The following is a 27,542-nucleotide window of genomic DNA, read 5'->3' on the forward strand; positions in this document are numbered from 1 at the left end:
CCCATGCTACAGAGGAAGGCGAAAAACCTCCAGGGCCTTCCAATCTGCCCTGGAGGAAAATTCCTTCCCGACCCCAAATATGGCGATCAGCTAAACCCTGAGCATATGGGCAAGATTCATCAGCCAGATACTACAGAAAATTCTTTCCCGGGTAACTTGGATCTTACCCCATCTAAAAACCCATCACAGGCCATTGGGCCTATTTACCATGAATATTTAATTACCAAAACCATGTTATCCCATCATACCATCTCCTCCATAAACTTATCGAGTTTAATCTTAAAGCAAGATAGATCTTTTGCCCCCACTACTTCCCTCGGAAGGCTATTCCAAAACTTCACTCCTCTGATGGTTAGAAACCTTCGTCTAATTTCTAATCTAAATTTCCTAGTGGCCAGTTTATATCCATTTGTTCTTGTGTCCACATTGGTATTGAGTTTAAATAATTCCTCTCCCTCTCTGGTATTTATCCCTCTGATATATTTATAGAGAGCAATCATATCTCCCCTCAACCTTCTTTTAGTTAGGCTAAACAAGCCAAGCTCCCTGAGTCTCCTTTCATAAGACAAGTTTTCCATTCCTCGGATCATCCTAGTAGCCCTTCTCTGTACCTGTTCCAGTTTGAATTCATCCTTCTTAAACATGGGAGACCAGAACTGCACACAGTATTCCAGGTGAGGTCTCACCAGTGCCTTATATAACGGTACTAAAACCTCCTTATCCCTACTGGAAATACCTCTCCTGATGCATCCCAAGACGACATTAGCTTTTTTCACAGCCATATCACATTGGCAGCTCATAGTCAACCTATGATCAACCAATACTCCAAGGTCCTTTTCCTCCTCCGTTACTTCTAGTTGATGCGTCCCTAGCTTATAACTAAAATTCTTGTTATTAATCCCTAAATGCATGACCTTACACTTCTCACTATTAAATTTCATCCTATTCCTATTACTCCAGTTTACAAGGTCATCCAGATCCTCCTGTAGGGTATCCCTGTCCTTCTCTAAATTAGCAATACCTCCCAGCTTTGTATCATCTGCAAACTTTATTAGCACACTCCCACTTTTTGTGCCCAGGTCAGTAATAAAAAGATTAAATAAGATTGGTCCCAAAACTGATCCTTGAGGAACTCCACTGGTAACCTCCCTCCAACTTGACAGTTCACCTTTCAGTAGGACCCGTTGTAGTCTCCCCTTTAACCAATTCCCTATCCACCTTTCAATTTTCCTATTGATGCCCATCTTATCCAATTTAACTAATAATTCCCCATGTGGCACAGTATCAAACGCCTTACTAAAATCTAAATAAATTAGATCCACTGCGTTTCCTTTATCTAAAAAATCTGTTACTCTCTCAAAGAAGGAAATCAGGTTGGTTTGGCACGATCTACCTTTTGTAAAACCATGTTGTATTTTGTCCCATTTACCATTGACTTCAATGTCCTTAACTACCTTCTCCTTCAAAATTTTTTCCAAGACCTTGCATACTACAGATGTCAAACTAACAGGCCTATAATTACTTGGATCACTTTTTTTCCCTTTCTTAAAAATAGGAACTATGTTAGCAATTCTCCAATCATATGGTACAACCCCTGAATTTACAGATTCATTAAAAATTCTTGCTAATGGGCTTGCAATTTCTTGTGCCAATTCTTTTAATATTCTTGGATGAAGATTATCTGGGCCCCCCGATTTAGCCCCATTAAGCTGTTTGAGTTTCGCTTCTACCTCAGATATGGTGATGTCTACCTCCATATCCTCATTCCCATTTATCATGCTACCATTATCCCTAAGATCCTCTTTAGTCTTATTAAAGACTGAGGCAAAGTATTTGTTTAGATATTGGGCCATGCCTAGATTATCCTTGACCTCCACTCCATCCTCAGTTTTTAGCGGTCCCACTTCTTCTTTCTTTGTTTTTTTCCTATTTATATGACTATAGAACCTTTTACTATTGGTTTTAATTCCCTTTGCAAGGTCCAACTCTACTTGACTTTTAGCCTGTCTCACTTTATCCCTACATATTCTGACCTCAATAAGGTAGCTTTCCTTACTGATCCCTCCCTTCTTCCACTCCCTATATGCTTTCTGCTTTTTCTTAATTACCTCTCTAAGATGCTTGCTCATCCAGCTTGGTCTACAACTCCTGCCTATGAATTTTTTCCCCTTTCTTGGGATGCAGGCTTCCGATAGCTTCTGCAGCTTTAATTTAAAATAATCCCAGGCCTCCTCTACCTTTAAACCCATAAATTCTTCAGTCCAATCCACTTCCCTAACTAATTTCCTTAATTTTTGAAAGTCAGCCCTTTTGAAATCAAAAACCCTAGTTGCAGATTTATTTTTGTTAATCCTTCCATTCAATTTGAACTGAATTAGCTCATGATCACTTGAGCCAAGATTATCCCCTACAACCATTTCCTCTATGAGATCCTCATTACTCGCCAAGACCAGATCTAAAATGGCATCCCCTCTAGTCGGTTCAGCAACTACTTGTTGAAGGAATCCATCAGCTATCGCATCTAGGAAAATCTGAGCCCTATTATTATTACTAGCACTCATCCTCCAGTCTATATCTGGGAAGTTAAAGTCTCCCATGATCACACAGTTTCCATTAGTATTTACTTTATTAAAAACATTAAAAAGGGCTCTATCCATATCCAAATTAGATCCCGGTGGTCTATAGCACACCCCAAGCACTATCCTAGGGGAGGCTCTAATAGTTTTCTTCCCCAATTTAATTATTGCCCAGACAGACTCAGTCATATCCATTTCATCGCTTCTTATTTCTTTACATTCTATCTCATCATTGATATACAGTGCTACTCCACCACCTTTACCTTTATTTCGGTCTTTCCTAAACAGCACATACCCTTCAATACCTGTAGCCCAATCATGACTACTATTCCACCAGGTCTCTGTTATACCTATAATATCTGGTTTCACTTCCTGCACCAGTAACTCTAGTTCCTCCATTTTGTTACCTAGGCTCCTTGCATTAGTGTACAAACATCTTAATTTTTGCTGTTTGGCCTCACTCACATTCTGTACCCTATTAGGCACGGTTATTTTACTACCAGTATAACCTATTAGACTTGTATCTACACTGCCCTTCCTCCTACCTACAGCTGTATCCACTCTTACTTCATTTTCTTTCCACTCTATGCTAAATTCTGGCGTGGAGATTACCTGGACATCTCCCAACCATCTCCCCCAAATTCCTAGTTTAAAGCTCTCTTAATCAGTTGTGCCAGCCTCCATCCTAGAAGTCTATTTCCTTCCCTACTCAGATGAAGTCCATCCCGAGAGAACTGTCCTCTATCCATGAATGCCTCCCAATGGCCATACATCCCAAAGCCCTCCTTATAGCACCACTGCCTAAGCCATCTATTGATAGTCATAATCTTGTCACACCTTTGTTGCCCTTCTCTAGGAACAGGCAAAATCCCACTAAAGATCACCTGAGCCTCAATTTCCTTAAGCGTCCTCCCCAGCCTAACATAGTCTCCCTTAATACTTTCCAGTGAGAATCTAGCCGTATCATTTGTTCCCACATGAAGGATAATTAGGGGATTCTTTCCCGCTCCCTTTAGAATCCTTTTTAACCTCAGGTCTACATCCCGTATCTTAGCACCTGGAAGACAGCACACCCTCCTATTTTCTGGATCAGCTCTGGTTACAGGCCTATCTATTCTTCTCAATAAAGAGTCCCCAATCACATAGACCTGCCTTTTCCTAGTGACGGTGCTATTCTCCAGTCTATCCCCTGTTCCCTCTGGCTGCAAGTTTTTTCCATTCCCATTCTCCCTTGTAATCCTTTTTAACCCATCCTGTATCCTCCTGGGGCTCATATTTGGTGTAATCTCCATTAACTCTTCCCCTTTTCCTATAGGACTAACCGCTCTTCTCTTCTTCCTTGCCCTGTCACCTTCAGTGACTACCTGCTGAGCCCCTTCTTCATTTTCCAACTCTGCAAACCTATTCTGAAGCTCTATTTCTCCTTCACTAGCCCGTCTTTTCCTCTGCCTAGTTCTTTTAGTCACATGCTTCCACTGACCACTTTCCTCACCCAGTCTCCCCTCAAAATTCCCTAGTCCTGCTTCCATCTGCAAGTCTGAGCTTTTCCCTTCAGATACCTCATGTCTTTGCTCCATAATCTGCTCAAACCCCTTCCTAAACTCTACCAGACTTTCCACCTGCATCTCCAAACCTCTGATCTTTTCCTCCATCAGCTCTATCAGACGGCATTTCATGCAGACAAAACTCTTACCAGGTGCCCCCTCCAGGATCATGTACATACCACAGCTTCCACATCCAGTCATCTTCATTGTGTCATCTGCTGCATGGGTCACTCCCACTGCCACCTCTGAATCTGTCATAGCCTTCCCACCTAAATCCTGTTAATCTGGGAAACACAAACCACACCAAAACACCACCACCCACAGCAAAACCAAACCCCACACAAGCACCACAAGACAAACTCCGCTTTCAAACTCCCACTCAAACTCCCCTGTTTACAGCTCTGTTTGCTAGCTCCTGTGCTGCTGCAGCTGTCTGTGCTGCTGCCTGACTGGCTGCTACCTTTATAGGACCCCTAGTCAGTGAAGCCCCGCCCCCTAATCAGGGCTCAGCTTCTCTTCCAGCACAAAGCCCCTACAAGCCTCTACACATACAAATACTACCAATACAAAGCCAAACAATCACAAATACCTTCTCCTCCAACAGAACTCCCACTCAAACTCCCCTGTTTACAGCTCTGTTTGCTAGCTCCTGTGCTGCTGCAGCTGTCTGTGCTGCTGCCTGACTGGCTGCTACCTTTATAGGACCCCTAGTCAGTGAAGCCCCGCCCCCTAATCAGGGCTCAGCTTCTCTTCCAGCACAAAGCCCCTACAAGCCTCTACACATACAAATACTACCAATACAAAGCCAAACAATCACAAATACCTTCTCCTCCAACAGAACTCCCACTCAAACTCCCCTGTTTACAGCTCTGTTTGCTAGCTCCTGTGCTGCTGCAGCTGTCTGTGCTGCTGCCTGACTGGCTGCTACCTTTATAGGACCCCTAGTCAGTGAAGCCCCGCCCCCTAATCAGGGCTCAGCTTCTCTTCCAGCACAAAGCCCCTACAAGCCTCTACACATACAAATACTACCAATACAAAGCCAAACAATCACAAATACCTTCTCCTCCAACAGAACTCCCACTCAAACTCCCCTGTTTACAGCTCTGTTTGCTAGCTCCTGTGCTGCTGCAGCTGTCTGTGCTGCTGCCTGACTGGCTGCTACCTTTATAGGACCCCTAGTCAGTGAAGCCCCGCCCCCTAATCAGGGCTCAGCTTCTCTTCCAGCACAAAGCCCCTACAAGCCTCTACACATACAAATACTACCAATACAAAGCCAAACAATCACAAATACCTTCTCCTCCAACAGAACTCCCACTCAAACTCCCCTGTTTACAGCTCTGTTTGCTAGCTCCTGTGCTGCTGCAGCTGTCTGTGCTGCTGCCTGACTGGCTGCTACCTTTATAGGACCCCTAGTCAGTGAAGCCCCGCCCCCTAATCAGGGCTCAGCTTCTCTTCCAGCACAAAGCCCCTACAAGCCTCTACACATACAAATACTACCAATACAAAGCCAAACAATCACAAATACCTTCTCCTCCAACAGAACTCCCACTCAAACTCCCCTGTTTACAGCTCTGTTTGCTAGCTCCTGTGCTGCTGCAGCTGTCTGTGCTGCTGCCTGACTGGCTGCTACCTTTATAGGACCCCTAGTCAGTGAAGCCCCGCCCCCTAATCAGGGCTCAGCTTCTCTTCCAGCACAAAGCCCCTACAAGCCTCTACACATACAAATACTACCAATACAAAGCCAAACAATCACAAATACCTTCTCCTCCAACAGAACTCCCACTCAAACTCCCCTGTTTACAGCTCTGTTTGCTAGCTCCTGTGCTGCTGCAGCTGTCTGTGCTGCTGCCTGACTGGCTGCTACCTTTATAGGACCCCTAGTCAGTGAAGCCCCGCCCCCTAATCAGGGCTCAGCTTCTCTTCCAGCACAAAGCCCCTACAAGCCTCTACACATACAAATACTACCAATACAAAGCCAAACAATCACAAATACCTTCTCCTCCAACAGAACTCCCACTCAAACTCCCCTGTTTACAGCTCTGTTTGCTAGCTCCTGTGCTGCTGCAGCTGTCTGTGCTGCTGCCTGACTGGCTGCTACCTTTATAGGACCCCTAGTCAGTGAAGCCCCGCCCCCTAATCAGGGCTCAGCTTCTCTTCCAGCACAAAGCCCCTACAAGCCTCTACACATACAAATACTACCAATACAAAGCCAAACAATCACAAATACCTTCTCCTCCAACAGAACTCCCACTCAAACTCCCCTGTTTACAGCTCTGTTTGCTAGCTCCTGTGCTGCTGCAGCTGTCTGTGCTGCTGCCTGACTGGCTGCTACCTTTATAGGACCCCTAGTCAGTGAAGCCCCGCCCCCTAATCAGGGCTCAGCTTCTCTTCCAGCACAAAGCCCCTACAAGCCTCTACACATACAAATACTACCAATACAAAGCCAAACAATCACAAATACCTTCTCCTCCAACAGAACTCCCACTCAAACTCCCCTGTTTACAGCTCTGTTTGCTAGCTCCTGTGCTGCTGCAGCTGTCTGTGCTGCTGCCTGACTGGCTGCTACCTTTATAGGACCCCTAGTCAGTGAAGCCCCGCCCCCTAATCAGGGCTCAGCTTCTCTTCCAGCACAAAGCCCCTACAAGCCTCTACACATACAAATACTACCAATACAAAGCCAAACAATCACAAATACCTTCTCCTCCAACAGAACTCCCACTCAAACTCCCCTGTTTACAGCTCTGTTTGCTAGCTCCTGTGCTGCTGCAGCTGTCTGTGCTGCTGCCTGACTGGCTGCTACCTTTATAGGACCCCTAGTCAGTGAAGCCCCGCCCCCTAATCAGGGCTCAGCTTCTCTTCCAGCACAAAGCCCCTACAAGCCTCTACACATACAAATACTACCAATACAAAGCCAAACAATCACAAATACCTTCTCCTCCAACAGAACTCCCACTCAAACTCCCCTGTTTACAGCTCTGTTTGCTAGCTCCTGTGCTGCTGCAGCTGTCTGTGCTGCTGCCTGACTGGCTGCTACCTTTATAGGACCCCTAGTCAGTGAAGCCCCGCCCCCTAATCAGGGCTCAGCTTCTCTTCCAGCACAAAGCCCCTACAAGCCTCTACACATACAAATACTACCAATACAAAGCCAAACAATCACAAATACCTTCTCCTCCAACAGAACTCCCACTCAAACTCCCCTGTTTACAGCTCTGTTTGCTAGCTCCTGTGCTGCTGCAGCTGTCTGTGCTGCTGCCTGACTGGCTGCTACCTTTATAGGACCCCTAGTCAGTGAAGCCCCGCCCCCTAATCAGGGCTCAGCTTCTCTTCCAGCACAAAGCCCCTACAAGCCTCTACACATACAAATACTACCAATACAAAGCCAAACAATCACAAATACCTTCTCCTCCAACAGAACTCCCACTCAAACTCCCCTGTTTACAGCTCTGTTTGCTAGCTCCTGTGCTGCTGCAGCTGTCTGTGCTGCTGCCTGACTGGCTGCTACCTTTATAGGACCCCTAGTCAGTGAAGCCCCGCCCCCTAATCAGGGCTCAGCTTCTCTTCCAGCACAAAGCCCCTACAAGCCTCTACACATACAAATACTACCAATACAAAGCCAAACAATCACAAATACCTTCTCCTCCAACAGAACTCCCACTCAAACTCCCCTGTTTACAGCTCTGTTTGCTAGCTCCTGTGCTGCTGCAGCTGTCTGTGCTGCTGCCTGACTGGCTGCTACCTTTATAGGACCCCTAGTCAGTGAAGCCCCGCCCCCTAATCAGGGCTCAGCTTCTCTTCCAGCACAAAGCCCCTACAAGCCTCTACACATACAAATACTACCAATACAAAGCCAAACAATCACAAATACCTTCTCCTCCAACAGAACTCCCACTCAAACTCCCCTGTTTACAGCTCTGTTTGCTAGCTCCTGTGCTGCTGCAGCTGTCTGTGCTGCTGCCTGACTGGCTGCTACCTTTATAGGACCCCTAGTCAGTGAAGCCCCGCCCCCTAATCAGGGCTCAGCTTCTCTTCCAGCACAAAGCCCCTACAAGCCTCTACACATACAAATACTACCAATACAAAGCCAAACAATCACAAATACCTTCTCCTCCAACAGAACTCCCACTCAAACTCCCCTGTTTACAGCTCTGTTTGCTAGCTCCTGTGCTGCTGCAGCTGTCTGGGACAGTTATAGGACAAAAATTGGTCTTAACCTTTGATCAAACTATATTAACACTTCCAATTTGAAAACTTTATACAGGCAACTGGAAAGTCTCTTAGGTATGTCTACACTGAAGTTAGACACCCACGGCTGACCAGAGCTAGCTGACTCAGGCTCGTGGGGCTCGGGCAAATGGGTTGTTTAATTGTGGTGTAGACACCTGAGCTCTGGGACCCTCCCCACCTAGTAGGGTCCTAGAGGCCAGGCTCCAGCCCAATCCCGAGCATCTACACCACAATTAAACAGCCCCTTATCCTGTATCAGCTGACGTGAGCCAGCTGCAGATTTTTAACTGCAGTGTAGGCATACGGCTGAGGGAAATTGCTCAGAAATGCACGCAAGCTAGGTTTATTGTTGTACTTGCTAAGGGATCCACTGTAAGGCCCATAGCTGAGAAAGAATCAGAGGGCATCAGATTTGTGCAGGGTGAAAAGCCTTGGAGTCTCTTTGCTGACACAGCAGACTTGGAACATGGGACAGTTAATGATATCACCCAAAGAATAAAAACAGCTTTAGGAGACATGAGGATCAAATCAAAACCAGTTGCCCTGTTTGGATAGAACTGCGGTGAATATGAGCTGTTCAAATCCTGGACCGGCCAAGTTTAGACAAGATATTCCTCATGTTGCTGTGCACAGCATCACCCACATCCTTGATCCTCTTATATTCTGGACTCAAAGCTGATTATTTTAAAAAGTCTGAATTTATTTTTAAAGACATCTTCAAATTTGACTACTCCAGTCCCCAAAAGACACTGACAAATGCAACCCCTTATTGCGGCCTTTGAAGCAAATGTGCTATTCAGCAGTATACATCAAACACAGTGAATTGCTAGTTAGGTCAGATCACTAGTGATATAAAAATATCAATTGGCTGTCCCCTACTTGGAACACACTCCAGAAATGGAGTCAGGGGCTGATGCAGCTCAAGTTAGAGCCACTCTTAAAGAGCTCAAGATAGGCAAATTTGTGATCACATTGAATTTTATGATTTACTTAACACCGTGACTAAGTCTCTCTTCCTGTGCAAGAGGGGAAAAATCTCGATGTCTGAGCCTTTGCACAGGCTACAGAACTCAATGCTGGAATTCACAGCAATGGAAGGTATCTTGGCCCTTGTGTCACAAATCCTTAGGAACGGCAAATGTGCAGGGGTAAATTCTTCTGTGCTTGAGACAAAGCTGCAGAAAAATCTGATCTGAATGCTTGAATCTGCCATTGTATGTAGGGATACCAGATTTAACAGGTTAAAGCAATGATCATGCACATGGTTTTATTGTTCTGACTCTACACAGTGACCAAGTGAAAAAAAGAGAACAATCTTCTGGACCACTTTACACAGGTACTCAGTGAGGAAGAAATGGAGAATGTCCTATATCAATATTTCTCAACATTTCTGCTTTGGACTTAAAAAAATAAAATTGTGCACCTTAAGCACGGGGCTCAGAGCTTCAGCAGTCCTACCTGGGGCTCGGGGCTTCATCCCAAGCGGGGCTGAAACATGTAAATTAGCTTTGTGGGGCCCCAGGCAATTGCCCTGCTTCCTACCCCCTAATGCTGGCCCTGCTTGCGACCCACCCTAAAATTCTCCCACAACCCCCAGGTTCCCAGGTCAAGAAACACTGCCCTGCATCATTTGCATTATTATTTTTTATTTGAATTACAGTAGCACCTAGCAGCCCCAATCAGGAAGCAGTCCCATTGTGCTAGGCATTGTACACACACACGTACACACACAAAAGGTACATCTATACAGCAAAAAAGACTCGCAACAGGGAGTCTCAGAGCCCAGGGCAACTGACTTGGGTTCTGAAACTCTCTGTCACAGGGTATGTTTCTTGGGTAGACATACCCTATCAGACAGTCCCTGCCCCACAGAGCTGACAAGGTGGTCTTTAAAATTACACGTACATACCATAAAATCCAAAACAAAGGATAGCACACTTGGATGTTTTATAAGGTTTTTAACCACAAGGCACCGTGCCTTTCAGGATGTATTGCTCTAGGTAAAAAGAAAAGGAGTACTTGTGGCACCTTAGAGACTAACCAATTTATCTGAGCATAAGCTTTTGTGAGCTACAGCTCACTTCATCGGATGCATACTATGGAAAGTTTAGAAGATCTTATTATATACACACAAAGCATGAAAAAATACTTCCTCCCACCCCACTCTCCTGCTGGTAATAGCTTATCTAAAGTGATCACTCTCCTTACCATGTGTATGATAATCAAGTTGGGCCATTTCCAGCACAAATCCAGGTTCTCTCACCCCCTCCCCACCCCCCACAAACTCACTCTCCTGCTGGTAATAGCTTATCCAAAGTGACCACTCTCCTTACATTGTGTATGATAATCAAGGTGGGCCATTTCCAGCACAAATCCAGGGTTTAACAAGAACGTCTGGAGGGGGGGGGGGGGTGTAGGAAAAAACAAGGGGAAATAGGCTACCTCGCATAATGACTTTGTGGCTTAGTCATTATGCAAGGTAGCCTATTTCCCCTTGTTTTTTCCTCCCCCCCCCGACGTTCTTGTTAAACCCTGGATTTGTGCTGGAAATGGCCCACCTTGATTATCATACACAATGTAAGGAGAGTGGTCACTTTGGATAAGCTATTACCAGCAGGAGAGTGAGTTTGTGGGGGGGGAGGGGGTGAGAAAACCTGGATTTGTGCTGGAAATGGCCCAACTTGATTATCATACACATGGTAAGGAGAGTGATCACTTTAGATAAGCTATTACCAGCAGGAGAGTGGGGTGGGAGGAAGTATTTTTTCATGCTTTGTGTGTATATAATAAGATCTTCTAAACTTTCCATAGTATGCATCCGATGAAGTGAGCTGTAGCTCACGAAAGCTTATGCTCAGATAAATTGGTTAGTCTCTAAGGTGCCACAAGTACTCCTTTTCTTTTTGCGAATACAGACTAACACGGCTGTTACTCTGAAATCTGCTCTAGGTAGAAATTCTGTTCTCATTTCATTGTTCTGTAGCACTGAAGCAGCAGGACATGGGTTTTCAATAAAGAAATTAATCAAAACAAACCAGCCCACTAATATATTGTGAAGGATTTGATGCAAATACAAATGAATGGCCCAAGTACAGAAGCTTACCAGCCCCTATTCGCTACAAGCTTGACGCAGGGCCAGAAACAAAACATATTCATGGACACAGTGACAATGAGTATGTAACAGCAGACCGGACTGATGGAGAACTAATCTAGGATTATTCTGTATGATCAGATATAGTTTTCAAGCTAGAAAGACATAGTCCATAACATTACGTAGCTCAATTTGAAATAAATTATGACATTCTCTCTGTCCTTCCTGACAATCACAGACTTGTTGGGGTACTAGCATTTCAAAATTTGGGTTAAAAGGCATACAAAACTAAGAGCTATAGGACTAAGTGAGAGTAAATCATACTAAAACCAAGCAAATGAGTGAGGAGAAATGCCTTCAGACAATTAAGGAAGCAACAATTATTCACTTTAATTTATTTGAGAGATTGTCTCCTATTCTGGGCTGTGGTCTCAATCTCATTTTATTCTCTCACAAACAAAACAGAAGTCTTAGCTGCCTGTGGACAAGTGTTCTGATTCTGCCGCCTCCTCCTCCCCTCCCATTGCAAATTACAGATTGAACCAATACTAGAGTCAGTGATTAAGTTCAGCTACTGTTGCACAGGGACAGCTTATGTGATCAGAGGCACTGTTATACAGATTTGCATAGAAAGACCAAATTAGAAGCTATGGAAATTAACTAATGTTAACACTTACATAGAACATTACTATGAAACTGCAGAGAACACCACACAAAACCAATTTTCTGCCGCCTTAGTGATATGACGTACTCACGTTCAGCAATTTGCTGCACAGGAAAGCCCAAGTAGAAACTGAACTCCACCACAGACAGGTTCCTCAGCAGCTCACTGATTTCAGATCCATTCAAGAATCCATATGTATCCTGAATGGCAAAGACAATGTTCACAGGGCCCTGCCGAAATGCCACACGAGGCTTGCTCAGAGTTATATTCAGTATCTGAAAAGACAAAACTGGACAAGTCAGAAACAGCAAAAACACCAGCACTTCTGTTCCCTCCTTACCCCATTTTTTTTAATAATAATAATAATATAAAGTGGGATGCTTTACAAGAGAGCTGAGTAACATCCATTTCAGACTCATTCTGCCACACTGTCTCAGCAAGGACACTGTTTCCCTTCCAAGATTTATTCTTTAAACTGGGTTACAGTCCATGCTGATGAGAAAGGTGCTATCCAGAAAACGACTGAAGAAAACATCCAGAGAAAAGTCAAATGCAGAGTCAGCAAAACAAAAGCTATCAACAAAAGAAGCCTGTGTGGATACCTTACCTATCTGGAACAGATAGGAAAAGACCCCCAACATAAGGTAAATGAACACTGTGCAAAGAGAGCTGTCCTGTCAAAATCCACTATGCCCTGCACTTCCAGAGCCAAAGATGGGTGAAAAAAAAGTGCAATCAGATCTCAAAATGTGCTTCCATAGGTCTTTCCCTGGAACTTCACCTAGCAGCTACGTTCACAAACAGATCACATGCATCAAAAGCAGACAGGCTAGTGTGTTTAAAGTTAATTTTGGTACGGGAAAAGTACAGGTATTACAAGCTGTTTCATAAAAGTTTTATTATGACATCTTATATTGCCATTTTTATTAACCCAAGTATTTCTATTTACTTAATATCTATATTGTATAATATTTTGCATATATTCTTCACTTTAAAGACATATACTTAAACACAAAGAAGTTATTTTATTTTTATGGTGATTAGATACTATTTACATTGTTTATGAGTTTATACAGCACAATTTTTATTGATTTTAGTTTTAGAACAAAGTTAGAATAAATAAACTTTCAGGAAAAAAAAGCAGCATGTCTTATTAATTAGATTTAGAGTTTATATCCAATGAGTTTTAAGCCCCTTTATTGAGTACAATATCGAATAAAGACTTCTCAATTTCCAAATCTAAAGCTCAGGTAATCGCTACTAAGGGCACATGGCACTGGTGGAAACACTAATGAACCGTGGAACCCAAAAACCTTAAAATCTATTAGTTATCCTCAGTATAAACCCACCATTAGATTACCCACTCAAAATGTGTGATGCAGAGTACGGTGAACTTCCTTTTTCTCAGTGCATGCTAGCATTCTTACCTTCACTGTGAAGTTGAAGATATCCTGGTGATGTTTTCTCACCTCCATGAATGCCATTGTCAGCCCTTTTTCAATGCGCTGGCTGAAGTTACAGAAGCCAGTATCAACGTTTTGAGGCACAAACTGAAGCACTGGAGGTAAAGGGTATGTGTTAGTCCCACTGAGTGCAGTGCAGTTATTTGCACTGAAGGGAGAGAGTGGGGAAGCAGTGAACCCTCTCCCTCCATAAATGAATCCGTTTTCCATTAAATCCCGACTGCACTCTTGGCAGCTGAAAGTCCAAACAGTGTAGCTCAAGAAATTAATTACGGCAGAAACTGTTCTGCATTGATGCAGAAGGTTTTCTTGTCAGTAAAATCTGATGTGACAATAAGGCTCACTTGCTGTCAAGAGATTCTGCAGCCAAAAAATAAAATAAAATCCACCTCCTATTACAGGCGACTGAAAGATTCCCAGCTATACACAAATTGTCTCTAATACTGAGTCAGTCGTCTGAAGCTCTGGAATCCCTGAATTATCCAAGGTTTTTTTTATGAAAATCTTTAAAAAGAAGACGACCAGAAGCATCCTTCTTTGTAGGCTGATGGTGAAATCTAGTATTCAGTTTGGTTGAAAGACTCCAACTTTGGTATACCAGGCAGACACCTTTCACCAGCACTTAATAAGCATACATACATTATATATAATGTGTGCATACATGCGCACACCAATTAAGCACTGGTGAAAGGTGCCAGAGCGACAGCACTCGAAAGTGAAATTCTTAAATATATAATAAGAAGTTCACTCTCTAGTGCTGTCATTCTGGCACCCTTCACCAGTGCTTAATTAGCATGCACGTGGCTAGTGAAAGCTGTCAGACTGACAGCACCAGTCTCCTACATCATGAATATAAATCAATCTGAATATGAAAAGGTCTTTTTAAAATTAAATTATAAGCAAAATAAAACTAAACATTTTAAACAAAATAAACTTTAAATTCAAAAATAATTTTCAGATATACATGAATAAATAATTAAATATGCCTTACTATTAAAAGCAAAATACTGGAGAACAGAATACCTTTCTCTTTTATGTATCTGCCAAGACCCTTATTCAGGGTTCTGTATTTCCCCTGCAACAGTCTGCAAATGGTAAGTGGCCAGTGAGGATGAAGAAACATCTGGAGTTTTGCAGCATGATAAAATTGTTAACTCTTAAAACTTGGTAAAAAAATGCAAACTCCCTACACTGACTGTCAGAGACATCATCAGCTATAACAAAAAGTAGGGAGTAGAATAGAACATTGCATTCACCTCTTGCCAATTAAAAGTTTTTCAACTAATTAAATAAACAACAGTAATAGCAATGTTTTGAATGTATGTAGCATTTTCCATCCAAAGATCTCAAAGCACTTTGTTAATATTCATGAATTAAGCCTCACAAAAATAAAGCCTAGATCTTTTGATTCCCAATCTTGTATATTAAATCACAAGACCATCCTTCTTCCCAGATCAAAGTCTGTATCAATACTACATTATTTCTCCCCCTCTCTACAGTGTGAAGCACAGAAACAAGAACTCACCTGTGTGAACTTGGAACCTGGGATCTGGCATGGTGAAAGAAGGCTGCAGTGACAGGATGACAGGGGCCTGACCACGTAGAAGGCTGCTGTTCATAAGGACATTTATGACAGCTATTGCTGTGTAAACAAAAGGACCCGATGTCACCAAGAACGAGAATTTTGGGGAAATTTTATAAACCTATGGAAAAGAAATTAAATAAAATTATCAGCATCAATATTGGCAACAATACCGCACATCTCTATTTCTCTGTCCATCTAATGATCTTGAAACACTTGGATAAATTAAGCAACGTATCCCTGACAGGTAGAAAAATAATTATCTTAATTTTACAGCTGAGGAAAGAGAAGCACACAAAGTCAGAGAGCTGGGAATAGAGTCTTTATCTGGAGACTCCAACTCCAGTGGAGTGACCACAAGAGCATCTTCCCTTTGCTAAGTTTACCCAATTAGAAGTTGTACAGTACAGTGGTTCTCAATCAGGCTTATGTGTATCCCTGGAGGTATGAAAAGGTCTTCCAGGGGGTACATCAACTCATCTAGATATTCACCTAGTTTTATAACAGGCTACATACTAACGAAGTCAGTACAAACTAAAATTTCATACAATGACTTGTTCATACTGCTCTATATGCTGTACACTGAAATGGAAGTACAATATTTCTATTCCAATCAATTTATTTTACAATTATATGGTAAAAATGAGAAAGTCAGCAATTTGTCAGTAATAGTGCGCTGTGACACTTTTGTATTTTTAGGTCCGATCTTGTAAGCAAGCAGTTTTTAAGTGAGGTGAAACTTGGGGGCACACAAGACAAATCATGCTCCTGAAAGGGGTACAAGTAGTCCAGAAAGGTTGAGAGCCACTGGTTCAGAACATTCACCTTTGCTTTTGCAAAAAGTACTGCAGGAATTTAAATGGCCACAAAGTGGTCAGGACTTCGGTTTTATGGATCATCTCTAGCAGCACAGTATCTCATCCTCTACACGATATTGGAGGGCACTACAGATTCCATACCAATAACTGGTGACTTACTGAATCACCAGCATGGCTTCTTGCATACTGGACACACATATGGTAGTGTATACATCCCATTGACTCTGTGTGTGTGTTATGCAGGAAGCAATATACACACAATATAGTTTATAGATATAATACAATTTTGTATGTATACCTATACATACACTTTTTTTTTCAGAAGACACTCCTCCCCCTTATTTCAGCACAGCTACCAACAGAAGCTTCCCACAATTCATATATCCCCTGCTATTCCTTTCAGAAGATAATTCTAGAGTTGAGCAGTCTATTCTGAAGATCTCTAGCCATCACATAACAGATGAGGATCTAAATAGAGGATTTACTATAAAACCAAGTGAAGGTTTCAAAGCAGGCGCTTTTGTATATCCTTACAATATTATATAAAACAAAAACAAGGTGAAGGATTTGAGTATTTTACAGTATTTCTTTCTCTAACAGGAAGTCTCCCCTAACCCAGTCAACACACCTACTTCCTGGCTGTTTCTTCACACTCCAGTTCCCTCCATCTACCACACATGCTCACATTGTGACACACTTTCTACACAAAAAGCCAAGACCAGAGCCCTAAGACTTCAGATACACTTCCACATCTTTACAGAGGGAGACACCAGCTCTCTCCAGACCTTGCCCGAATGATGGGATACCCTGAAGAATTTGCAGCTGAGGATCAGCCTTGTGGAAGAGCACAAAGTGCTACCAAATCCTAGCTTACATGTCTCTTATTGACATCTCTATGGCAGCACAAATTAATAGAAATTAATTTTCAGAGGACACAACAGAAAGCCTTTTCTTTTTTGAAAAACAAAATGAGCAAGATGTATTAAAAAAAAATTAAAAAAAACTGCAAGAAACAACCTCAAGTATCAAGGAAAAAAATACGGTCTCAAGAAAAATATATACAGATTTCCCTATATTCCTTGTAATTAGACGCCAAAAGCGTGCTACTGTCAGATTTTATTATAAATGGATCCAGACCTGTAGCATTCAAATTAGTTCAATATAAACAGTTCAATATAAACAGATATTTCAAGCCTTTTTGCCTGAAGTTTACCCTTTTATCTCAAGAAGAAATGTTTTCAGCAGCTTCAGTTTGTGAAATGGGGAAGAAATGCCAGAGAAATGTTGTCTAGTACCCACAAAAGACAACAAGCAAGAAAAAAAGAGGAAACAGTGTTTCAATCCTTCAGCTGCAATTATTTGGTGTTTGCTAAAGTAAAACATGCAGAAGGAGAACAGCCCAGCATAGCACGAACTGATATTGATGTACTCTAATCGGACACTTCAGTGGTAAGAGAAGAAAAAAACTGTTATCCCCTAAACTCCCTCAAATTTTGCATAAAGTATTTAGCCTGAACAGTCAATACACACCAAATGAGTCCATTTTTGTGCTTCATCATGACAGGAGGTGGACAGTAAATCCAAAAGAAACTTAATTTGAAAGATTTTGAGAAGTGTGAGCTGGAGAAAGGTAGTGAGAGGAGAACTATTACAGGCCCAAGACAAAAGTCTAAGTAGTATGCTTCACCACCACCACCGTACCAAGTGTCTGATAATAAGAAGTATCCCTAGAAAGCACTTTATTTCCCAAAGGTTTACCAAGGCCGGTAGGTGTTAAAAGTGAAATTCAGAGCGTTTTATTTTTTGAATTATTGTGTGCGCGAGGATGTGCAGCTTAAGATCCTAAAGGCAACATTTTCAAACCATATTTTGGCACCTAAACAAAAACAGCCTAAATTTCAGAAATGACAAGCACCCACAGATCTCACTGAAATTAATGGGAGCCACAAGAGCACCTCCAAAAAACAAGGCCACTTTTATTTAGATGCCTATCATTTAAGAGCCTAGCTTTAGATAGGCAGGTTTGAAAATCTTGGTCTAAATCACTAACAGGATTAGGAGAAGTCTTAAAACATAAATAAATACTATAATGACCTGACTAATGTGTATTTGTATACTGCCTTCCATAGGATAGAATCAGAACTGATCAACTAGTCTCATAAGCCCCATGCAGCACAGAGTTGACAGATTCTCCTGAATTCAGACTGCAAAAGTTGAAAGAAAGCATTTTCAATTCCTGTTTAACATTAATATTTGTTCATATTTCAGCGGAGCAGCAGTTACATCAAATTGCAAATATTTTATTTTTGTAAAGGATACCTTGCTACTATGCTAAATTTAACAGAACTGCCTCCTATTTTACTGTGCTGTAAAAATGAAACATCTGTAAGCTATAATAGGAGATGTAAAAAAAGAAAAATTAAAAACAAAATGTACTAATTTACCTCAAGTTGTACTTTACGTAAACCAGTTCATGACACTGTTGCCAAAAAAAAAAAAAAGCTAAGCACCAAGGAAGAATCTGTTTAGAGAGCTGCATGATTGCAGTCATTAATACATTTTACTATATTGGACAGCTGTTAATTTTAAAGCCTAACAACCTTGGCAGTATTCCATTACTGACATGAAATTATATTCTGGTAGGGTAGGGAAGCAAGAATACTTCAGCTTTCTGGAGTACGAAACAGCTACCCCCAGTGCATCACTAAGAGAAAACACATACGATAGTACTCTTCTAGTTCAACATAAGCATGAGTTATTTTACAGAGCTGTTCTCTGCCTTTGATGAGAAAGAATTTGCAAACGATGAACCAAGGCTCAGAAGACTAGCTGCATTATTTATAAGAAGAGCGGACTCCCAGCAGCCTTAGGGTCAATATATCCTGTCAAGAGGCCTGCATGGCAATAGTGGACATAAAAGGAATGAGTTTGAAAGAGAAAAATTTCATAAAGGGACAGGATATCAGATGTTTGCTCCAGTCACTTTACAAATATTTAGTAATATGTCTGGTTTTATTGCAGTTGACATCACCACGTCAGCAGAAGTTTCTCATATTACTGAAACATACAGGGCTAGTTCTCAGCTGGTGTAAATCAGTGTACGTCCACGGAAGTGAACCTTTGACTTCAATACAGCCATGCAGACTTGCACCAAATGAGGATATGGCCCATAGTTTGGAATCACTGGATTTGTCTAAATGGAGAAGAGAAAGGACATTTCATTTCAAAATGGTTTATTCTGAAGATCTACTGTAGAAGCACCTATTCTAAGCTACACAGACTATTCATATACATAAAATGTAAAGGATATAAATAAATAATAGTACTTGCCAGTCATAACAATTCACAATTTGCAAAAATAAATAATACAATTAAAGAGCTTACCGGAAGCCTAGATAGCCACCCTTAACAAACCATCCCATATCCCTTTAATCCACATCACTATCCTCCTTCAAAAAGCCCAGGAAGGTAGAGGAGCCTTGTAAAACCAATTGCTTAGGCGAACAGAGGGATTTGAATCCAGGACCCTGACAGTTAAAATGATGAACTTCTGCCACTTAAACCAGAGGACTAAATAATGTAGCAGAAACTCATAAACCACTTATGTGGACCAGCTACAAGATGTGGACAAAGATCCACAGTCTTAGGATAGGTCTTCACTTCAGAGTTAATTCAAGTTACAACATTTGAGTTTCTCCACTTGAGCTAGCCTAGCTTGGGTGACAGCAACCACACTGTAAAGGTACCTCTAGCTATACTAGAAGTATTGCATGCACACAGGTGCTGTAATGAACCAAGTGAGGTGTTAGGTCTTCCAGGGAGCACATCGCTTAGTTCTTAGTGCTACACTGGTGTCTCTCTTTTGTGGTGTACTATGGGAAAAGTTGTCTGTCCTTCCTGGGCGCATGGACAGAAGTAGTCTTAGACTGTCAACTCGCTACAGGACACAACTTCTGGTTGTGTGTACCTAGCCTATGTTTCCGTGAAGACCTGGGTCACACTCAGAATGATGACATGTACCAAATGTTGGCATTCATGTGGACAAATAAAGGACAGGAGACGTGAAGCCCAGAGTCTTTTGGCAGCAGTTTGTTGCTCTCGGAAGGTGGAAACATGCTTTACTAAGGAGAACACACAGGCTGCATGCAGGCAGGATGAAGGGACAAAGGCAGCTCATGCAGACTGTCATAGCTGAGAACTCGCTCTGTGCTGACCAGCTGTTCCAAAGCACCAAGTGGCAGGACTGCAATGTAACACAGACCTGGGATGAACAGCAGCAGAAACAGAACTTTCACCACTTTCCTGGAGTTGTGTGAAGAGCTTTCCCCAGCACTTTAAAGACAGGATACGCAGATGAGACAGACCGTACTAGTACAGAAGTGTATTGTTATTGCTATCTGGAAGCTGGCTACCCCAGACTGATGCAGGTCAGTGGCTAATCAGTTTGGCATCAGGATGTCAACCATCAGTGCTGTGGTGATGGAGATCTGCAAAGCAATTATAGCTTTAATGAATTATAGTTTGGTGAAGATTGGAAATGTTCATGAAATAACAGCAGTCTTCGAACAAACTGACAACCTGAACTGTGCTGGCACCATTGGTGGTAGAAATGTGCCCATTACCTGCATGCTCCACAAGAACCGCATGACTACATAAACCAGAAAGGATACTGCTCCATTGTTCAGCAGTCACTGGCTGACCACAGAGGGAGGTTCACAGGCAACTTCATGGGATGCACTGTCAGGGAGCATGATGCCAGTGCATTCTGGAGATTCTGCCTATCTGAAATTTGACAAGCGGGGACTTTATTCCCATCCAGTGGGATATCAATAGGATGTCTGTCTCCTCTGTTACTTTGGGAAACCAGCTTATCCTGTATTGCCCTGGCTCATGAAGCCCTGCCCGGATAAGAGGACATCTGGCAGAAGGTTCAATTATACCATGTGCGGCTGCAGGATGGTGGTGCATTTGGCTGACTGAAGGTTAGATAATGTTGCCTACAAAACCATTTAGACTGCAGCTTCTAAAATGCCATTCATGTCATTGGGGCATGCTGTGTTCTGCACAACAGATGTAAGGTTAAGAGGGAATACTGTGGACAAGACTTGGGCAATGATTGTGCTGCTTTACAAATCCGATACAGGCAGCCAGAAAGTGCATCAGCTAAGGTTGGGCCTGGAAGAGCTAGGGAAGTAACGGACTCCTTGGCTTGGAAGGGGAAAATAAGATAATGAAAGCATTTACTGTAATGGACTGCACCTATATGAGAATGATGTGCTTGTATATATATTGTCAAGCTGTGAGAGTATTAAAGTCATAGAAGTGTAGGACTGGACAGGACCTCACGAGGTCATCTAGTCCAGTCCCCTGCACTCAAGGCAGTTTAATAGAGTTCCTCTCAGTCTTGTTCTCAAAGTACTTACACACCAAGTGACTATACAACAAAAGATTTTATTGAAAGAGAGTAACACTGTCACTGCAGCTGTCAGAAGGTCGTCAAGTGCACAGGGGGTGCAATACCACGTCACCTGTAATGAAAACGCACATCGTCAGAGTTCTTGCCATCACTCTACTGTGCCTGCACAGGGCGGAGTGCACAGGGTACAGCTGACCATGTGCCCTCCCTCCCATCCATGGACTGGGTTACCCCTTCTGTAGAGGGCACTGGCTGCAGGATATGTTAGTGTGGAGGGGAGGCAACAGCAGGAGGCTGACCTGGACAGGGTCCAGACCCAAGTTGTACTGAAACCTGCTGCCATCAGTCCCAGCATGTGCTCAGACAGATCCCTCTACTCCTCATGGTGCAGTCATGGGTGATGTAATCTGCAGTCATCTTCTTCCTCTCTAGCATCCCCTCAGCTGCAGCCTGGTTCTGCCTGTCGTGTTCTATCATCTCCCTTGGAGCTCAAGGAGGCAGTCTCATCTACAGACAAAGTCCCTGTGCATCTCTATCAGCTGGTTATCCTTTATCCTTTTCCTTCAGAGGTTCTGGACCCTCATGCTGACTGCCAGTGGTCTCCTAGGTGGATGTCTCACCTGCACTGGGGCAGATGGCCCTGAAAAACAATGCATTATTCTTCTGCCCAGAACGGGAAAAAAGAAAAGTTTCTTCCCTTTAACTTCACAGCGAGGGAAAAGTCACAACTTTTATCTCCTTGGCATTCATTGTCCTCCGTTTTTAAATTTCTCTACTCTGAAACTGCCCAGCTCCAGCATTCCCTCCCCTGCCCCCAACAATGGCAAATGCTTTATACAGTCACACAATTTTTTTTTATAATTTCATTTTTAAAAAGGGGGTTGGGGACTTGGGTGTGCAAGGGACAGGCCTGGGACGACAGAACATTAATACCATGACAGTACTGTTATTTCAAGTTGTGCTGGCAATGGAAGAGGTGAACCTGCCTGATATCCCTGTACAGGTGTTCCAGGATGCTGGGAGATAACCACCCATCTATGCTAGGAAGCTATTTCATCATCTGGTGAGTGATGGGCAAACAGATGACTGGGGACTAGTGAACTAATCTGGGACAGTATAAACAGGATGCTAAAATAGAGGCAGTAACACAGAACCATCACAGATGTGCCTTTGCAACCTGGCAGCCAAACCACAGACCAGTATTTCCAAGAGACTTCGGAAGTGTTCTGGATTTAATACTACCAAAGACCATGCAATGGATTTATTTCCTAGGCTAGTGGGTTTTTTTTTTTTGTTTTTTTTATATAAAGTTTTGGCTGCTCCAAAAACATAATGCTAGTGTGAGAAAACACACGTTGCTGTACACGCATTCTGCAGCCATGCTTGTCTCACCCCCATTGCTGCGTTTGCTACCATTGCTCGGCTTGTATTAATAGCCATGGCTTTGCACACCTGGAGGGGTGTGCACCACAAAAAAAAAAAATCACTGCTTGCATGTTTAAAATTTTGTTCCCCCATGCAGAATTCATCTTGGACTGTATGTGCCCAGTAGGATGGCATTTCTCCTCTTATCCCTCAAGTGTACCTGAAACCAGTATAGTATAAAAGCCTGCCCTCCAGCACCCAACACCCCCCACTACAGTAATAGAGATTGGTACTAAACAGGCAACAACAGCCCCCTTATGTTGTCATATCCCCCCTAGCCAAAACAAGGGCAAGTCACTCACTCCCTTACCCAACTGAGGTGATGCTGGTTCCTCTGCTGCATTCCCCCCAGTCTGTTTCTCCATCTCCTCCCCAAACAGGTCCTGGGAGTACTGAATGAGGTCAGACTGGCTGTGCGTGGACGTGGCAAACATCTGCTCTGCCTCTGCTGAGACTGCTGTGGCTAGTGCTGACCCTGGCTTCAGTTCCTCCCCTGAGTCCACACACAGGCCCTTGAGGTGTCCGGGGTGTACGCGGGCTCCATGTTTGGGACACTACTGAGCACCCAGTGCAGCTCCTCAGAGGATGGGGACATTCTAGGGGAGTCATCAGACTAGGACTTGTGGTTCTTTGCCTGGCAGTACAAGTTCTTCATGAATTTTATCTTCTCTAGTCCAGTGAATCCCGTCCTCAATGAGCTTACTGGAGGTAGCATTGTAAGACTTTTGATTTCTGGTCCTGGACCTGAAGCCATTCTGACTGGCCTCACACCACAGGTCCACAAGAACATTGGTGTCAGACTCAGGCCAGCTAGATGCATGCTGGGAGGATGCTCTACCAGATGCCATCTGATCTGAAAAGTGCAACAGGTGCAGAAAGCTGCGTGCTAAGGCAGTGTCTGAAAACCAAGGCAGGCTATTTATACTGACTGGAGATAACTTTCAGTCCTGAACTAAGGACCAGGTAGGTAAACACAACAAAAGTCCCAAGGTGAATTCTGGGACAGCATTAGAGACCTTTCAGTACTCATGCAGCCTCTAGCTGCAACCAAGCTGCATGCATTAGCTTGAGCATCAGCAGCACTCATTCTTCAACCAATACCCCAACAGGCCATCTAGCTTGAGTTTAAAACACCACTGTGCTTGAGCTCGAGATTTGTGAGAGTAGACAGGAACAACACTTAAGTTATAACTCAAGATGACTTTGCAGGAAAGACAAATCTTTCAGATGGGTCGCACTTGCAATACGCCTTGACGGTCAACACATCTGAGCTTTGTTCAATCAAGGGAGGCTTCGCTAGATTGTATAAATCTATACAGTTGTAGGGCTAGTAACTCTTTAAACAATGTTTATAAGGAAAGCATGAAGGCTTGGGGAGTTAATATTATCCCAGATTCAAATAATAACTAACTCCCTTTGTGACCCTGGGGCAACCTGCTGGATCTTCTTGTGCCTCAAACTATGTCTTCATTGCAGTTAAATTGATATCTACACTCAGATTAGCCTAGCTCAAGTGAGACACAGAGTTGTGTTAACTTGAGCTTTAGCTTACCCCTCCTCCTCCCGAACAGGGCAGACACCTCAAGTTACAAGCACCACTACATTCAAGTTAAGGATTTGTGTATGTGGACAGGAATCGAGTTAGGGGCAATATATGAGTTATAACTCAAGTTACTTAGGCAGTTAAGACAAGCCATCAGCCACCCAGGAAAGCTGGGAAAATTAAAAAAGGAATCTTGCACAGAATGAGATGTTGCATCTGTGCTGAGCTATTATGGTCAAATTAACAGAAAGCTGGAGAAAAGCTCTTTGTTTATAAAACTTGGTTTGTTGAATGGACAACACTGAGTATAAACAGAAGATGTTTTGAATATTCTTCAAAATATTCACTAGAGTCAACAATAATAGTTAAGAATGAAAGAAAGCTAAGCCTGTAATTCTTAAGGTAGACAGAAATACACCCAAAATGCTAAACTGAACTGGCCCCAAAGAATTACTATTAGCATTACTATGTTAGTTACCCTTAGTCTCAAAATACAACATCCCAGAACAAAGATACTATTAAACCCTATGCTACTGTTGACAATCAAATTACGGAAATTAACCCTCACCTGAAAACCTATGTAAAAAATAGCATGACATTTACAAACTATTGTTTATTTATCCATATTTTATTTTACTTGGGGTGAATTAGCTTTCATCTTATCCAAGCCTCTTGCGTTCTTAAAATTGAGATGGAAATCTCATGAGAACACAGTATCAGCACTGTTCTATTTAGAACCCAGAGGGTTAACAGGAAGCGTAAGTGAAAAATCACTGGACAGGGAGAAAAAGTTAACTAAACTTTTTGAAGCCTTAAAGCACATTCAACTTAAATCTGGTGCAAAGTTTAGGGGTAATTTTCTTGTTTTCACCCATCCTAAATAGCACTAAGTTGCATGACACTGCTAAGCAATTCCCAGCCCATTCAGACACAGCACAGACTTTAGACTGTTATTGACCAGCTGGATTACTCCGTGACATTTATTGAACTGCCTTATTTGCAATAATGCATCAATAATTTTTGACAGTGGCACTTCCCATAATATAGCTTGTTTTTTGCAAAAGGCCTTGCATTTTATGTGCAACATCTTCAAACTAAAAGAATGAACTTCCAAAGAATGTAAAGGATCTCTTTTTGAAGAAGAAAGTTACACAGTATATACTAAAATTCTGAAAACCTTACGCACAGTACATTTCATCCTTTTGTAATATGAAGTTGATTCATGCTTCCTAATTTTAATTCAGATCATTCCACACAGCTACATGTAATAAACTGTAAATTAAACTTTGCTTAGTCTTTAAGGGCCAGATTCTTCCACCATTACATAACAACGGTAATTATTTCAAATTTTAGAGTATCTGATTATTCAGAGACTAAAGTCAGCATTTTGTTTGCCACCCAAAAAACTACTTCTAGGGTCTGTCAAAAAAAATTTTTTTAAAAGGGGTACTTTTAACTGAATGCGCCTTTAATGTAAGTTCCAACTTACACTGATTTTTTTAAGACTTGGGAACCATGTTGAAACATTATATAAAGATGACAAGAAGTAATTCTTCTGTTCTACTCCATGCTGACTAGACCTCAACTGGAGCATTGTGTCCAGTTCTGGGCAACACACATTTCAGGAAAAATGTGAAAAATTGGAGAAAGTCCAGACAAGAGCAACAAAAATGATTAAACGTCTAGAAAATATGAACTATGAGGCAAGACTGAAAAAATTGGGTTTGTTTAGTCTGGAAAAGAGAAGACTGAGAGGGGACATGATAACAGTTTTCAAGTACATAAAAGATTGTTACAAGAAAGAGAGAGAAGAATTGTTCTTTTTAACCTCTGAGGATAGGACAAGAAGCAATGAGCTTAAATTACAGCAAGGGATGGACTTTAGGAAAAACTTCCTAACTATGAGGGTAGTTAAGCACTAGAATAAATTGCCAAGGGATGTTATGGAATCTCCATCATTGTTTAACCTGCTCTTAAAAATCTCCAAACACCTGTCAGGGATGGTCTAAATATCACTTAATCCTGCCATGAGTGCAGGGGACTACTGGACGAGATGACTTTTCGAGGTTCTATGATTCCCAGACTTGATTTGCACCCCAACCTGGAGGGTGGTCTAAGCCTTTAAAACAAACAAAAAACAAAAACACAAAACTTCAACATCACAGAGGAAGGAAGGGAAAACACTACTGAATATCCCAGACGTACCTATCTATAGACTTAAAAATGACATTTAACAACTGAAAATTATTTCCTCGGTTCTTCAATCTACCAAGTCTTGAGTTCAGGATTCCATATTTCCCCCGCAAGCACTGATATCACTAAAACCTAAATGAGCACAAGCTATGGAAAAGGCTCCCTGCTTTGTTTTAAATGCTTGGGATGTCATCAGCTGGCACTGGAGAAAGACAGAGCCCTGAACTGATATTTTAGACGGTATAAGCTTTTCAATTCACCTTTCGATATTAATCTATGCAGGGGTTAAAGTGGGGGAGCTCTCAACACAGCAGCCAATAAAGAGGGTGAGCTGTGGGGGAGCACTGCTAAACCAAGCCAGAGAGGAAGGCATGCTACCCTAAATCTGTCACATTATAAAAATATAAGTAACAATTCATGTTACACTTGCACTAAAAATGCAAGAAAAGATGTTTTATGTATACAGTATTCCTGTTCAACCGCAAACAAAATTCCGTTGTGCTTTAGAAGCACCAGGTTTTTGTGTTTTTAATCATTATTTTATATAGGAAAATTAAAAACGAAAACAAACATCCCACGCTATAGCATTACACTAAGCAAAGAAAGCACACATTTGGTACCACTTACCTCCAGTTCTACTGATCGCCTGAACTGAACTCTCAGCACTTCTTTGATGGAATTACTGACATTTTCTAGCACAGCTTTGCGGGCCAGCACTGGAAATTAACGAGAGTCAGTAAGTATATTTTAGCTTCATCTATGGTGCTTTGGTTCTTTGTTGCGTTTTCAATTGTGTGACGCATGACAAAGCAGATAATGAGGTCAAGTGTGTTGAAGGCGTAAGACACAGGGATAAGGTGCAGATAGAAGTATAATTATACCCTGAAAAGGTAACTCTGTAAATAGCTTCATGGATTCTGTGGTTATTTTCTCTCAACTTTTTCCATATCAAATTAGTTCATTTGCTAGTAAAAACAATTTACTCTTACTTTGTAAGAGACGG

The 27,542-nt window shown here is 42.2% G+C and overlaps 1 protein-coding gene across 7 annotated transcripts in view; it reads right to left on the reverse strand.

The window, feature by feature from the left end:
* Positions 1-27,542, reverse strand: part of KIAA1549 (KIAA1549 ortholog) — a 221,147-nt gene that overhangs the window by 88,392 nt on the left and 105,213 nt on the right. For all 7 annotated transcript variants that reach the window (XR_012156097.2, XR_013634976.1, XM_073322875.2 and 4 more), the window contains exons 3-6: positions 27,167-27,255; positions 15,088-15,265; positions 13,527-13,657; positions 12,191-12,374 (exon numbers count right to left, since the gene is read on the reverse strand). Coding sequence is in view for 5 of the 7 variants with exons in the window: in XM_073322875.2 (XP_073178976.2) it covers positions 12,191-12,374; positions 13,527-13,657; positions 15,088-15,265; positions 27,167-27,255 (582 nt within the window). In the remaining 2 variants the exon portion in view is untranslated. The remainder of the gene's footprint in view (positions 1-12,190; positions 12,375-13,526; positions 13,658-15,087; positions 15,266-27,166; positions 27,256-27,542) is intronic.

Source organism: Lepidochelys kempii, chromosome 1 (genome assembly GCF_965140285.1).
Source record: "Lepidochelys kempii isolate rLepKem1 chromosome 1, rLepKem1.hap1, whole genome shotgun sequence".
NCBI classification, from domain to species: Eukaryota; Metazoa; Chordata; order Testudines; family Cheloniidae; genus Lepidochelys; species Lepidochelys kempii.